This window comes from Talpa occidentalis, unplaced genomic scaffold (genome assembly GCF_014898055.3).
Source record: "Talpa occidentalis isolate TD23 unplaced genomic scaffold, MPIMG_talOcc4v2.1 talOcc4.17, whole genome shotgun sequence".
Lineage (NCBI taxonomy): Eukaryota > Metazoa > Chordata > Mammalia > Eulipotyphla > Talpidae > Talpa > Talpa occidentalis.
In genome coordinates, this window is record NW_023601754.1 from 45,432,013 (window position 1) to 45,448,404 (window position 16,392).

The 16,392-nt window shown below is 46.9% G+C and overlaps 1 protein-coding gene across 1 annotated transcript; it reads left to right on the plus strand.

The window, feature by feature from the left end:
• Positions 1-4,529: 4,529 nt before the first annotated feature.
• Positions 4,530-15,751, plus strand: C5AR1 (complement C5a receptor 1). The gene is made up of 2 exons (XM_037518191.2): positions 4,530-4,557; positions 12,843-15,751. Exons 1-2 carry the CDS (start codon positions 4,555-4,557, stop codon positions 13,908-13,910), a joined length of 1,071 nt encoding a protein of 356 aa, XP_037374088.1. The 5' UTR covers positions 4,530-4,554; the 3' UTR covers positions 13,911-15,751.
• The last annotated feature ends 641 nt before the right edge of the window (positions 15,752-16,392 follow it).

Sequence of the window (16,392 nt, forward strand, 5' to 3'; positions counted from 1 at the left end):
CAAAAATAAATAAATAAAATTCAACGCAAGTTCACAATTCAGGAGATGAGAATTTCTTTTGGTCGGTGGGGGGGATGGGAAATTTGAGCAGCAATTTGAATCTGTTCTAACAGTGGGAGAACATTCTAGAAGAGGTGATTGTGCAATAAATATTTCAGCATGTATTCTTGTGTCTTGATTGTTTGGATAATATTCTTAGCTATTTTCTATAAATATTAGCTACAAATGTCTTAGTTAATGTTTTTCGTACAGTATGGCCCCAGCCACTCTCTTTTCTCTCTTCTTCAGGAGATTCTATTTCATAGCAGTTGGAACTTTTATTTATATCATCCACATATCTTATTTTTACCTTAGAGCTTCTCTCTGTGTCCCTTGTGGGTTCCTTCTGGGACACTGTTTTCAGCTCTCTGGATTTATTCCTTAGATGTTTCTATTCTGCCATTAGCACACCTATTGGCTTCTTTATTTCAATCATTATATTTTTCATATCCCTCATTTCCAGTTAGGTTCTACTTCATAACATCCTTTCCTTGCCTCAAGTTTTCAATATCTTCCCTTATTTCTCTAAGGATATTAATTATACTTGTTTTACATGCCTTATTAGCTCTTCTTCCTGGGGTATAGTTTCTTCCAAGCCTGACTGATATATTTGAGCCTCCTGGGCATGCTGACAATTTTGTGCTTCAGAAAAAGTAACCACTTAGCTCCTTAAACCTGATCGTTTTATATCATTTTTCTTTGAGCATTGATTTAGAGTTGAAGTAGAGAAACTGATTTCTAGTTAGAAAAAAAAAAATATGGGCTGAAAGAGAATGACAGCTTCCGGCCAGAGCAGGGGCACTTATCTAGCCAAAAAAAAAAAAAAAAAAAAATTGTCAAGTAGACACCGTGGATGCCCCTCCATGTCACTCTTGGATCCAGCCTTTTGAGAGCCTATTGATGCAGCACCCACATCGTCCATGGCTTTCTCAATTTAGCCTCCAAAAGGTGGGAGTTTAATACCCTTGGTGCAACATGTACCCAACGGGGGATGGGGCGTCTACATCACTGTCCCCCAACTCCCTGTACTTCCCTGGGAAGACCTTGAGGCTTGTCCTTCATGATCCTCTGAGGGCTCCTAGCAGGACCCAGCCACTTTCTGGCGAGCACACCCTCGATCGGCATTTCTCTCTTCTCACACTCAGTGTTCTACTTATTCACTGCTGCTTCCCCGAATCACCTCCCTCTACAAGCCAATTTTAAATACCAACTACCTGAAGTCACCTCCCAAATACCCACTACCCTCCCTGAGTCACCACCTCAGAGTTAAATTTGGGGGAAACTCAAGCAAAACCACCACTTCTCTAAATTTTGTTCTATTTTCATTTTTCTCAAGTGTTTTTTTTCTCTTCAGATCTTATCTTCTTGTAGGGGGGCATTTGACAGTTTAAACTGGAGACTAATAGAAATTGCTTATTTCCAAGATACTATCTTTGTCTTCATTTCAGATTTTCAGCTGACTGCAAACGCGTGCTCTGAGAACATTTCTCCCTGAAATGTTAAACATGTCCACAGCGGGGCACCATCCACATCGTGAGGGCTGGGCAGGAAACTTGGCCAATTTCTCCCAGCTCTGGTCTACTCTAGTGCTTCTCAGCCCTTAAGGTGCCTGGGGATCACTTGAGCATCTTGTTAAAGTGGAACTTTTTTTTTTAAGACTTATTTATACAAGAACCGGGGCACAGGCCAGATGCGCGGGAGGTTGAGAGGACTCACCAGAGACAGAGTGGGGAACAGAACAGGCAGACTGATGAAATACACTGCTGAGGGGAGCAGCAGGCGAGACAGGAGAGGTCTGCTTCATCATGTGGGACTCTTACCAGCTGGCCGGGATCAAACCCGCACTGCAGAGGCTGCGGACAGCTTCACAGTGGGGTGCTCAACTGCCTGTGCCACTAGCGAGGCCCTAAAGGGCAGCTTCTAACTGGGCAGGGTGAGGGGGCACAGGGGGACGGAGATTTCGCCTTTCAAACCTGCCTGGGAAATGCTGAGGCTGGGAGTGGGGGGTTGCATTTTGGGAGGGAGGCATTTAAGATGGTCCATTTGACCCATTTTGCCTTGTCCCCCACTCCACCCCTTCTCCCCCTTAACTTGCCTCAGTTTAGGATCTTTAAAATAGAGAATCTGTCTGTGGGAATACAAAAACGGTGCAACCATTTTTAGAAAACAGATTGTTAGCGTGGTAAGTGAAATGGTGCCTCCCCTGCCTGGTATGACACACCTGCCAATGTGATCTTATATGCAGATGTAATTAAGTTAAGGATGTTAAAATGAGATTCTCCCAAATCATCCAGGTGGGTTTTAAATCCAACAGCAAGTGTCCATATAAGAAACAGCAGAGAAGACACAGACAAAGAAAAGGCCAGGTGAAGGCGGAGGCAGGGATAGGAGTGATGTGGTCACAAGGAGGTCCTGGAGTCATCAGAAGCTGGAAGAGGCAAAGACAAAGCCCCCTTCTAGGGCCCATATTCATCTGGTTTTAGTATTAGGGAATTGATGGCATTGTCAAATGTACTCCTTCTCTTGGATTTTTGCAACAATTTGAGTTTGGTAGGTTTGATAGGTTTGAAAGGGCATTTGAAAGGTTTGATAGGGAGTATGGCCCTGCCCTCACCATTGCAGACTTCTGACCTCCAGAAGGACCTCCAGAATGGTGAGACTGACCACTACTGTTGTGTTGCTTGGAGTGGCTCAGTTGGTGGTCTTTTATTAGAGTAGCCACAAGAAACCAAATATATACAATTGATGTCATATAAATTAAAACCAGTCTGACTATCTGACCCAGCAATCAATCCTACTCCAGATGCTTATCTGGAGCAAAGGAAACTTAGGATCACAGAAAACCTTGTGCAAAGATGTTTATGGGCAACTTTTTTAGTAGCAGCTCTAAACAGGAAACAACTCAAATGTCCTTCATGGGTAAACAGACTGTAATCCATCCATATACAATGGAATATTACTCAGATGTTAAAAAGGACTTTTGATACATAACAATGGCCCAGATGAATTTTAAATGTATTATGCTGAGGGAAAGAAGTCGGATTCAGAAGTCTTCCTACTTTTTTATTGCACTTATAGGACATTTTGGAAAAGGCAAAATGAATTCAATGACCTTGCAGAAATGGACAAATTTCTAGGACAATCTAGTTTATCAAGACAGAAGCTGAAACAGAAAAATTGAATAAGCCAATCACAATCGTAGAACTTGAAACAATAATAATAAAAAATCTCCCAGCACAGGGACCCCCTGGTGGCATAAGGGGTTAAGATGCAACCTATGAAGCTGTCCGCAGCCTCTGCAGCACAAGTTTGATTCCCTGCTGGCCAGGGAGCAACCCATATGGCTCAGCAGACCTCTCCTGACTCGCCCGCTGCTCCCCTCAGCAGTGGACTTTGGTCAATCTGCCTGTTCTGCTCCTCACTCTGTCTCTTGTGAGTCCTCTCACCCCCCACACCGCTGGCCTGTACCCCACCTCTTGTATGCATAAATAAATAAATCTTTAAAAAAATCTCCCAATACAAAAACCCAGGACCAGATGACTCTACAAACCAATTTTATCAAGCCTTTAAAGAAGAACTGATGCCACTTTACTCAAATAATTCCTAAAAATCCAAGAAGAGGGAATGTTCCCTAATACAATTTATGATGTCAACATTACCTTAATGATAAAACCAGACAAAGAGAGTACAAAGAGAAAACTACAGACTGATATTCCTGATGACTACAGATGAGAATTAGAAACTTCTAGAAATTTTAGAGTAATATTTATCATCTCCCATGCTGCATTTTGTTAGGGCTACAATTATTACATAACTTTAAGACCTGAGAAACATTGGCGTAGAGCAAGGCAGGGAGAAATTAGTCAATGCAGTAATTAAATATAATGACTTATTATTATTATTATTATTATTTGTGGTTTCTACCACCTTGCAGAGGCTCTCTGAGCGATGTGTCCACAGCTTCCTCCTACTCTTGCCCTGGTACTTACCGCCACCTCCTAGTTCTCAGGTTTAGCTGGTGAAGAAGTTTTGGTGCCATAAGTTCTGGTGTGCGTCTGGCCAGGATCAGAAGCTGCATGGTCCGACACTGCTGCTTCAAACTGGCTGGGCATCTGGGGCTCACACTCTGTTCTCCCCAGGACCCCAGGGCAGTTGAAGCCAGTTGGACCCTGATTGTCTTCTCAGCTGTGCAGGGCTGCAGAAGAAATGAGAGGTCTTAAATGGGGAAAGAAAGCTCAAAAAAGAGGCCAAGTCTAGAGAGAATGGAGGTCTCTCATCTGACTTCTCTCCTCAGACAAGGAACTTCTTTAGCTTTCCCAGTTCTCTGACTAGGAGGCCCAGTGTGAGGCTGCCTGAGTGAACACTCCACGGAAGGAACCCCAGATCAGAGCGGGGGTGGGGGAGAACAGATAGGTCATTTCCTCCCTGGTCATCTGCACCCTCTGTTGAGGCTTTAAAAACCACAGCTCTCTGGAGGAAAGGACCTAAGACAGTGGGAAGCCAGGACTCCAGAAGATGGTGAGTCTACTAGGGGGAGTGGGGACAGGGCCCCTGCCTTCCTGATCTCCTTTCTGGGCTCCCTCTCTCCCTCTCCTTTCTCCTTCTCCCTGTCCTCTATTCCCACCCCCAACCCCCTCTGTCTCAGACTCTCTTGGGGACCATTAAGTCAGGAAACCCTGCAGTGGGTATGGTAAGATGATTCCCTTCCTCAGATGGAGCGATTCCAGAAAGATCTTCAGCTGGTAGGAAGCAAAGTTTGGGGGCTAGAAAGATCCTGTTTAGAAGGAAAGTATGGTTGCTCACCTGGATTTTCACCCGGTAGGGATGGGGACACTGAGTCACAGGCAGGAGTGGAGGTGGCCTGGTCCTTCACTGCTCGGTGGTGGAACTAGCCTGTGTGGGGGTTCTGCCAGTGTCCAGTGAAGGGGGAACCCCCTTGTACACCTTTGTCCTGAGGGCCAGGTCCCAGCCTGGTAGGGCTGTGATTTAGCAAATGTCATGCCAAATGGTCATTTTCTTCATGTGTGTGGGATGAGGAAACGGAGGCCAAGCTGGCTGGACTGGGGAGGGGTTCATGTTACTTCATCTCCCCCCTTTTGTGATCCTCTTGGGCCACAGGGCTTGCAGAACTGGGTCCACAATTAGTGCCCACTCCTTTTTCTTTCCATAAAATAGTCCTAAACACCCTGGCCTCAGACCTTGTCGCTGCCCCCAGAAGGAATCTTGGTGGATCTTTGCAGAAATGGGTAGCAGATGTGTAGGGAGCCACGAGGAGTGGATTGACAGGGAGGTGAAATGGAAATGAGTTCAAATTCTGCTGAGGATACTTTTCTTCTCTGGGAGTCTGTAAGGTGGAATAATAACCCTACAGATTTGGAACCTATGTCATAAGATTGTTGAGAGTCTTAAATGAGGTAATACCCAGGAAGCTCTTACAACAGTGCCTGGCATACAGTGGGTAGTGAGTGCAGTGACATGACTGTCCCTTCTCTTTCCCTGTAAATAGGATACATGCTATCCTATATCTTGTTTTTTTTCCACGAATAACATAATATTAATCAGCATATATTGAGCACTTAATGTGTACCAGTGCTGTATTATGCACTTTCATTTGCTAACTTCATCTTCAGCAACTTATGAGGAAGGTACCACTATATTATCACCCCTGTGTATTTCAAGGGAGTTCCCTCTTTTTATCACCTGTATAATATTCCGGGAAGATTTAGGTTGTTTCTATTAATAATATGCTGTCCTTGAAAACCAATCAATAATGGTTGTGTCCAGGTTTCTAGAACTGCACATGCTAAATCCAAGGCACAGGCAATTTTTATTTAAACAGATACTACCAAGAGCTGTACCGATGTATATTTCCCTCTTCCTGGGTACGAAAGCATCTATGTCTACACACTCATCCGCACAGTAAGACCAAACTTCAGACATGTTTGCCAACCTGAGAAGTCATTGCCTCTTTAAAGGACCTAGAGGTCCTTTAAAAGCACAAGCCTTTTCATGGGTTGGTTTTCATGGGTTGGTTTATGCTTTTCATGGGTTGGTTTTGTTTTTTGAGTCTCTGTGTTTCTTATGCTTAGGGATTTTGAATCAGAAAGGTCACACACATTTAGAAGATGAATCTGAGTTGGAGTGTCCATCCCAATCCTTGTATCCCATTTCTCAGAGCTCACAGCCTAGGGATGGCTCCATGTCCTTCTGGAAGTGGACTGTTGAAAGCTATTGTGTCCATGAGGATCAGAGAAGGGGTGTCCAGGGACTGAAGCTGATTTTGCCTTCTGAGTATCTACTGCTCTGATAACCTTCCTAAGTGGGGGAAGTTCACTGTACTTTCCACTTTAGTGGGGGACAGTTCACTGCACTTTCCCTACTGGAAGGATTGGGACTTTCTCAGAGACGGAGGCAAGGGACTGGTGCAGAGCTTACTAGCAGCTTTTCCGATGCACCAGCTGTTTGACTGTGGCCAGATCATGTGTCTGCTCTTGCATCTTCTTCCTTTTTTTCTTCCTTTCAGCTATTACCATCATCCCATTGTTGCTGTCCTGGATCCTCTGCCCCTTGCCTTCTCTCTGGCCCTTTACCTTTCCTCTCACCTCCTCACAGCAACCAGAGAGATCTTTCTAGGTGGAAATTCTAAGCTAGCCCTTCTAAGGCTCAGAGACTATCAAAGGCTCCCTAGTGCCCAGGAGGAAATACAAATTTAATATGGCATCTGAATCTGTGGGCCTCCCAGCTGTGGGCCAACCTCGCTCTTCATTTTCTGATGTGTAGCACATTCTCTGTCTTGTCCTCGGGCCTCTTGCCTCAAATCCATGCCCTTGGCTCCTACCACACTTTACACTGGCAGTTGCTCAGAGGAGCTCTAGAGACCAACTCTCAGAAGTTCTCTTCTCTCTCTGCTGCTTGTTAACAGCATGAGGTCTTGGAAAGCTCTCCTAACCTCAGTCTTCGTGTCTGTAAAGTGGGTGTAGCAAAGGCCGCAACACTGAGGCTTGTTCTGTGGGTTAAATGAGATAATACATGAAAAGGGCTTAGAAAAGAGCTGGATTATGATTGCTTTTCTTGTAGGTACCGTGTCTTCTCCTTCACCCAGTTCTCCCATCGTTCAGGTCTCCTCACTGCCACTGCCCTGGCAAGACAATCCCAGTGTGTACAATTCCAGTCTCTTCTTCCAGCTTCCCTATGGGTCCCTTTTTCATGGAGCAGGGAAGGGGTCTTACAATAAGCACGTTGACTTAGGAACAAGAAGAGCCTGCTGCCCTTCGGGTCGTTGTGACATAAATACTGTTCATCATTAGATAGTTAACAGACTCCCCGCTGGACGCGTGTAGGATAGCGCTTGGCCCTAACAAATCCCTTAGCGACCTAGACTTTTGCTGTCCCACAGGGCATCCACGAGCCACACTGAAAGTGGTTGTTGGAATTTTGTTAAAATGACATTAAAGTGCAGACGTGCTGCCACAGTTCAAGTGGGCAACAGCCTCATGAGGCTGGTGGCTGCCATCTTGGATGCGCCGATCTAGAGCAGAAAGCTCTGTAGAATGAACTGCAGTTTTACTTCCTCAGGATCCTTCTCTAGCTCCCTTGGCAGGCTGGACCCTATCAAGCACTCTCCCTTCTCATGGGCCATGATTCATTTCCCTCTCCCTCTCCAAAGGCAGGGACCAGGGATGTCAGGAACCAATGCCCTAACCAGTTAATATTTGTGGAATGGAGATATAGTCGTAGAATCTCCTAGACTCCTAGGATTGTGGAAACACAAATTCTTTTATATATTCTATACGATATTTATCATTAAGGCATAGGCAGCCCTACTTTTTTAGTTCTTTATACAAGAAAGAGCAATGTTGCCTTTCAGTTCCCGCCTCCTACTTCCCCTCCCAAGGCCAAACACTGTTCCAAGTTTCTTCTGTCTCCTTCTGGAGTTAGAATGTGCTGAAGCAAGCACCCCCATACAGACAGAATGACAGCGAGGAGGGAGGGATGGGCAGAGGGAGGGCTTCTTCTTTTGTAGGCAGAATACTTTACACCCTGACTAGTCCTTAACTTTTCTATTTCACTACTTCTTAGAACTCTTTCTACATTGGTCTATAAGCAACTTCCTCATTCTTTGAGAGTGCCTCCATGTGCCTTTGTAAATTCAACCAGTCCCCTCCTGCTCTGCTCACCGGATCCTCCCAATCTTTGTTAGGGATGCCATAACAGCCCAACTTTGCAAGTCATTTGCATGAGGAAGAGTTTGGAAACTGCTGTGTGAGCAAAGGCGTCTTTTTTTCTGCTCTCATGATGTCAGTGCTAGGAACGGGGCTAAGTGAGCTCATGCCAGGAAGGGAGCTTTGTCTGGTGATGAGAGGAGCAGGGGGGGGAGGCTCCTGCTTTGGGGTGTCTGAGTCATTGAACAGCCAAAGAAGCCAGCAGATGACAAAGTGAGCTTCGCTTATCCATTCATGTGTGAGCAATTAAAAACATTTAACAATCCCAACAAGGTGCCACGCCCCACCCAGCATCCAGGACCTCCTGCTGTGCCTCGCATTTGCCCTCAGTGAATGGATCTAGGGGACCTGTGGGAGTTGGGGCTCAGTGCAGGGTGCTGTGGGGGTGGAGGAGCAGGTACTCCTGACCATCATCCTGGTTGACAGGAGGGCAACAATGGCACTAGAAATAAAACAAACAGCGGCCCTTTTTAATTTCTGAGCTCTTCAGTAATCACGATATTAGTAAATAGCATTAGCAGTGATTGCCATTCCCCACCCCTCCCCACTGCCTGTGGCCCAAGCACCGACCATTTTCTATCTTCTCCACCCATATGGTGGGGGTAAACCTCAGCTCACCTAGTCAGGTGCATTACAAATGCAGCTCTAAAATGTCTGTAACCCCAATTTCTTTTTCTCATTGCTTCTTTTCCCAGGGTGGGTGACAAAGTGGCATCTGGGATGGGCTAGCTCTAAGGGCCACAGAGCTTGCCTCTGAAGAGTCCTGACTCTGTCCACAGCGCCACCCCCAACCCCATCCCCTTGGAGATGGTCAGCCTGATTAAGTACCGATCTATTGATCCATGTTCTGATCTACAGTCAGCTGTCCCTTAAAGATGTTTCAGTCAATGACAGACCATATCTGTGAAGGTGGTCCCCGTCAGCTCTCTCACCCAGTGTGTAGGAGGCTGCCCCATCTAGATTTGTGTAATGACATTTGCTGGTTTACATCCCAGCCTGGATGGATTTGAACCCGTGCTGGTCTTTCCTCATCACTAAAATGGCATATTCATAGAACCTACTTGTGTTAGGGGGAAAGGATGTCCTGAGATAATCTCATACAGGCTTTGTGGACTCCACCCCCACTCCAGACTAAAGCCATCAGGACATTGGGAAAGACAAATCCCATCACCACCAAGGGGAGGGTGGCTGGGACCTGAGGGTGGAGTTGGGCAGCCAGGTTGGATATAAAAACCAGACACGTGGGCCTTGGGCTCTCTCTGGCTCGCTGTCGCTCGCCTCCTGGCTTCACCGGTCCTGGCTGGCGGCCAACTCTGAGAGCGCCATTTTGGGATTCCTGATCGGCGGATCGGGTAGGACTCATTTAAAACTTTGTCTCCCACTTTTCTCCCAGAGCTGTACATTTCCTCATTTCCCTTTCCCTTGTTAATAAACCTTTTATTAACCTTTCACGTGTGCCTGCAGTAGAGCATTGATAAGTCCTTTTAAGCGCGCGGGTGAGGACCCACAGTCAGGCACCCCGTTTTGTATCGGGGTTGCTCTACAACACTTGTAGCATCGTGGTTGAGATGCAAAGGGTCTGGCACATAGTAGGTGGTCAGTCAATGCTGACTGCTTTACAAAGGTCATGTCATGTGCTACATGGGGATGTTCTGCTTGCCTGGCCCCTCCAGGGCACAGATCTGCCGAGGATGGCTCCTCCAGGTCAGGTGTGTGCTTTCTATCTTGGTGAAGGTGGGGGAGGCATGCCACACCTGGCAGCTCCTGGGAGGGAGTGATCTGGAGCACACTCTCTTTTACATTATTATGGAAAATTTGGAAGTCAAGAGAGAAGTGAAAAGAGTCAAAGAGAAATCTAGAGCTCCCCATCACCCAGCTCTAGACATTAGCATTTTGCCATTCTTAGTCATGAGTCTTTCCTCCCTCCCTCTAGCTATCTCTTTTGTTGGCATGCTTATTTTGATTTGTATTTGCATGCTGTAATATTTTGATGGCAGCATCAGGGCCCTCCCATCCAAATATGTCACCAGAAAGCATTTCACTCACAGCTCTAGTTGACTACCAACCTCTCGTCTCTCTTCAGCCACAGTGAGGAGAAAACTTTTACCTTGGGGAAGAGAAATCCATGGCTTCTGGCCTTTGCCAAAAATGTTGCAGTGGCAAAGCTGTTGTGTTGGCATCTTTCACATGGACAAATGCAAAAGAACCAGGGTCTCTCTTTCTCGGTGATCCCACACATTCCTCCCAGGTTAGCACCTCCGATGGCCATGCCCAGGTTAACAGTGTCAAACTTGGTGAAGTCTGCCATCTTGCCTGTTTCCAAATCACTCTGAAGGGTGTCATTCCCCCGCAGGAGGGGTTCAGGCCAGCAGATGTGACAGACATCCCGCGTCACACAAAGCTCTTCCTCACATTGCACAGCGTGTGCTTGGCTTCCTCAAGTATGGTGTGAGCAGCCAAGCGGCCCTTGGCGTCTACATCAGATGGAAATCCTCTCCGGGCTCGTAGGTGCTGACGGCATCCACAAAATTGGCAGGACCAATTATGTCCGCTCGGGCCTTGGATATGGGTCCTGACGTGCTGCCGCACACAACTCCTGTTCTCCTCCCTGTGTCGTAGGGCATAATTCAGTCTGTTCCTTAGGAAAAGCATGAGAGGGAGACATACTTTCAGCGTGTGGGGACCCGTGGACGGAGGAACAGGAAACACCCGGGGAAGTTTATCCAGCATCAATGCTCTGCAGCTGGGACTTGCTTCAGATGCTTCACCGCATCTTAAAGCAAACCGAGCCCTCCTGTCTCACCACTGTGTGTCTCCATCCAAGGCACCTCCCCCCCCCCTTTGATTTAAATATAAACCTGTCCCCATCATTTTACTCAGTAAAATTAGCCCCGATTTGTCAACTATCACCAAATATCCAGTTCGTTTTTACCTCTCCCAGATGATTTAAAAAATGACTTTCATTCTGGGCCTCCCTGGCGGCTCAGGGGTTAAGTCTCAGCGCTATCAAGCTATCGCCAGCAACTGCAGCACTAGTTTGATCCCTAGCCAGGTTGCTGACCCACATGGCACAGCAGACCTCTCCTGTCTCCCCGCTGCTCCCCTCAGCAGTGGATTTCAGTCCATCCACCTGTTCTGCTTCCTACTCTGCCTCTGGTGAATCCTCTCACACTCCACACCCCGCCACCTCTGGCCTATATCCCACCTCTGGCCTATATCCCAGTTTTCTTTAAAAGAAAATGTCTTTCATTCCAGTTGATTACCCTAGTCGGGATGGCGCCAGCCCGATTTTTTGTTACAAAGTTTTCCACCCGTCATTTGTTCCCTATGGTTTTAATACCTGTGGGTGATTATTGCCCAAATCCACCATTTCCTTCATTCTATCATTCTTCCAGCATGTATTATTCTTACACATCTATAAGGCAGGCTTTTTCCCTCATTGACTCCATTTCCCTGAAATTACTCTGTAAAGAAATAGCAAGGTAAATGCTTGATTTGTCTCCTGATCAGAGACATCATTCTTATCATCATTTGGAATGCATTGAACTTTCTATGGAAAGTGCTTCATTCCGTCAAGGTTATTAATATTTGATACTCAAACTGCTCCATCTTTGACTAGTTGGGGACTTTTCTGGCTGTCTCCTGTCTCCTTTTGAGAGGTCTTCATTGTGCTTTAAAAATGTCCTTACTTTCTAGTATGTGATGTTCTGGGCTCATTTTGTGTATTTCCTGTCCCAGAGCAGGTCCCCTCCATTCTTCAAGCAAACCTGGGATCTCTGAATGGCCAACAGCATTTAGAGACCGTAATCTGGGTGCTGAGGTCTCTGTTGTTCTCCAGACCATTTCCTTCTCTCCTTCTTCCATCCCTCTGCCTCCCCACTAGCAAGGCAAAAGCTCTCATTCCTATTTCTTATTCTTCCTCCTGCTGTCCTAAATATTTCCTTTCTGCCTTGAGTCTGAAGTTTTGGTATGATGATAGCCAAAACGGATGGCCCGCTGGGAGTTAACTAGGAAAGAAACGGAGGCACAGGGCAGACACCAAACTGCAGAGGGTCAGACAGGCCTTTGGTAGGGAAGTTGGGATCTGAACCCCAGCCATTCTGGAACCCGGGGCAGAGGGATGATGCACACCCCAGACAGAGCACAGGGCTGCCTCAGTGGGCTGGAGGGGGAAGAGGGTGACAGTGGTGGTGGTGTAATAATCCAGTAATATCACCTCAGTCATGATAATAATCATCTAATAATGTCATCTCTTTTTGTTGATTCCACTAAATATCTCTAACAAGCAGAGCCTCGTGGTATTGACCAAACAGAGTGACGTGTGGCCACAGGGCTAGGCTTTAATATTTTGGGTCATGGGGAAGCCCAGGGACTTCAGGGGAGGGGGAAGAATGGCTGGGAGACTGATCAGCGTAGGTGAGCTTTCAATATTATAATAAGTGGTGTGGTGCCCTAGCATGCCCATTTCCTGGGAGAAAATGGAGGCTCCCACAAGCAGAGCAGTAACCTCAAGCCACGTAGCTATGATGCCCCCCCAGGTCTGCAGACTCATACTCTCCCTACTTCTCTGGCTCCACCCAGGACTCCCCGGAAAATATCACCTCCGAGTACTCCTATGATTACAACTGGACCCTAGACCCCAGCCAGCCGGTGGACGGCCCCAGGCAGCCGGTGGACGGCCCCACCTCCATGCATCCTGCCCACGTGATCGCTCTGATCATCTTCGTGGTCGTCTTCCTGGTGGGAGTACCAGGCAACGCCCTGGTGGTCTGGGTGACGGGCTCCGAGGCCAAGCGAGCCATCAACGCCATCTGGTTTCTCAACCTGGCATTGGCCGACCTCCTCTCCTGTCTGGCGCTGCCCATCTTGTTCTGGTCTCTGCTCAACAGCCAACAATGGCCCTTCGGCGAGGCCGCCTGCCGCATCCTTTCCTCCCTCATCCTGCTCAACATGTTTGCCAGCATCTTGCTCCTGGCCACCATCAGCACCGACCGCTTCCTGCTGGTGTTTAACCCCATTTGGTGCCAGAATTACCGAAGTGCCCGCTTAGCCTGGATGGCCTGTGGCCTGTCCTGGGGCTTGGCCCTGCTGCTGACCATCCCCTCCTTTGTGTTTCGGATGTTGCACAGAGACTCCTTCTCAAATAAGGTGATGTGCGCGGTCGACTATGGCGAGGACAGCAGGAATACAGAGAAGGCGGTGGCCTTCACACGGCTGGTTGTGGGCTTCCTGTGGCCACTGGTCACCCTCACGATCTGTTACACCTTCCTCCTGGTCCGGACGTGGCGCCGCAGAGCCACGCGTTCCACCAAAACCCTCAAGGTGGTGGTGGCCGTGGTGAGCAGCTTCTTTGTCCTCTGGCTGCCTTACCAGGTGGTCGGGGTAATCCTGGCCCTGTCCCACTCTTCCTCGAAACTCTTCAAAAGCTTATTAATCTTTGACCCTCTGTGTGTCTCATTTGCTTACATCAACTGCTGCATCAACCCCATCATCTATGTGGTGGCCACCCGGGGCTTCCATGCTCAATTCCTCAAGTCCCTCCCTGCCAGGTTCCGGAGCATGCTGACCGAAGAATCCCTGGGCATGGAGTCTAGGTCCCACACGATGTCCACGGTGGACACCCCATCCCAGAAGAGCCAGGTGGGATAGGGGGAGGCCGCCCAGGCCACCTTCGACCTGGTATTGTAGCATCCTTCCCGGCTACGGTCTTTCTAGTGATTTTTTTTTTCTGTAAATTTTATTAATTTGCCAACCATTTACATAACAGCTGTAGTCACTGTCCACCAAAGCTCTGGTGTCAATGTCCTACCCCTTCCCTCCCGTCTCCCCCTCTCCATCTTCCTCCCTCTTTCTCTCTGGCCCTCATATTTTTCAGCCTAAGAATTTACTTTGGCCGAGGTTTGCTAGTTTGCTCTTTTGTGGGTTTTTTTTTTTTTATATATTCTGCAAATAAGTGACAGTCGGTATCTGTCCTTGATGTTCTTCTTCACTTGGAAATACCCTAGCGTCCCCAATGCCACTGCTAGGTATTTACCCAAAGGATGTGGAAATGCTAACACAAAAAGATATATGCGCCCACTTGTTCAGAGCCAAGCCATGAAGCACCCCAAGTGCCCAGCGACAGGCAACTGGCAACGAAATCGTGGAAGAGGTATTCAACGGAATACTACTTGGATATTAAAAAAATGAAACAGCACCTTTGGGAAAGCATGCTCTGGTCTTTCTGCTGATTGTAACTCAGTCCTGGGAGAGGTGGCACAGTTTGTAAAGTCTTCTCCATTCCTTCTGTTTCCCCCAGACCCATCCTCCTTCTTACAGGCAAACTCATCTCATCCTTCCTCATTTCCAAGATTAACACCTCTCTCCAGGGACACCCGACCTTTCTCTCCATCCAAGGAACAGAAACCGTGTTCTGTATGTGGTGGGCCTTCACACAGCAATGTGTTTGCCTGTGCAGACTAGATAATGTGCAATTCATACAACACAGACCAATCAAAACCTTTGAACCTTGTTTAAAAGTAGTTAGCCCTGCCACCTCCCCACCCCTGATAACCACTGATCTTTTTACCACCTTTTCCGGGATGTCCCACAGTTGAAAACATCCAGTATATAGCCTTTTTCAAATGGGTTTTTTTCACTTAGTAATATTGCTTTTAGGATTCCTTGTGTCTTGGTCTTTTCTTTAGAGCTCTGAGAATATTTCAGTGTTTGGATGAACCACATTTTACTCATCCAGCCACTGAAGAATATCTTGTTTGTTTCCAACTTTTGACAATTGCAAATAAAGCTGCTGTAAATATCCAAAATAAAGTTCCGCATTTATTTCATGGAGTGTTGGAAAACAGCATGACTGACACTTCCAAAGTTATTCTCTTTGGGGACAAAGCAAAAATAGATGGACCTGTCTAAGCTTTTGTGAGTCAACTTAAAGGAAAACAGTAGGTTAACATGTTACTTCATTGGGTTCTTTTAAAATGTATTAAGTAAAAGGATGCTCTGTGGTTATGGTGAAAAGCAGGTGTGAGGAAGGCCTGCTGAAGGTTGAGATTGGGAAAGAGCAGTGGGAAGCCTGCAGGAAAAGGGGATGCAGGGAATGTGACTTTGTCCTTTGTAAATTGACGTTTTGTTTAAATTAAAAAAAAATAAGCTTGTAATGTTGAGATTAGTATGGAATCACAGGCCATTGTAAGCAATTATGCCAAAGGCCCCTCTGCACCCTTGACCTCTTTCACTCCTCAGGGACATCTTGCAAAAGGACATTACGATATCACCACCAGGATGTCGACACTGATACAGTTGGGGTAATGGACATTTTCATCACTACCAGAAAGTCCAGCCACGCCTATTGCCAGCCCTTCCCCAGTTGTCCCTAACTCCTGGCAACCACCGAACTGCTTTGCTCTCCATCTGTGTAACGTTCTTTCGAGAATGTTCTCAATATGTCACCTTTTTCCAATAGTCTTCTTCTTTTACTTAGTGATATTGCAGTTAAGATCCCTGCTTTGCTTTTTTTTTTTTTTTTTTTTTTTTGTGGCTTGGTCTTTTCTTTTTAGTGCTGAGTAATGTGTTTGGATGTACCACACTTTATTTACTCATCCACCCACAGAATATCTTGTTTGCTTCCAACTTTTGACAATTGCAAATAAAGCTCTGTAAATATCCCCCCAAAATAGTTCTGAATCTTGTTTAAAAAGTAGTTAACACAGGGGCCTCCCTGGTGGCACGGGGGTTAAAGACTGCACTGTCAAGCTCTCTGCAGCCACTGCATCACCAGTTGATCTCTGGCCAGGGAGCAACCCACATTGCACAGCAGACATCTCCTGCCTTGCCCACTGCTCCCCTCAGCAGTATGTTTCAGTGGATCTGCCTGTTCTGCTCCCCACTACTCTCCCTGGTGAATCCTCTCACCCCCACCGACCGCATCACGGCCCAGTACTTACATGTATAAACAAATAAATCTAAAAAATAATTCTTTTAAGAAATTCTTTAAATAAAAAATTCTTCAAAATTCTTTTAAGGGGCTTCCCTGGTAGCACAAGAGGTTAAAACTCAGCACTATGAAGCTATCCCCAGCCAGGGAGGTGACCCACGTGGCGTAGTAGAGCTCTCCTGTCTCCCCACTGCTCCCCTA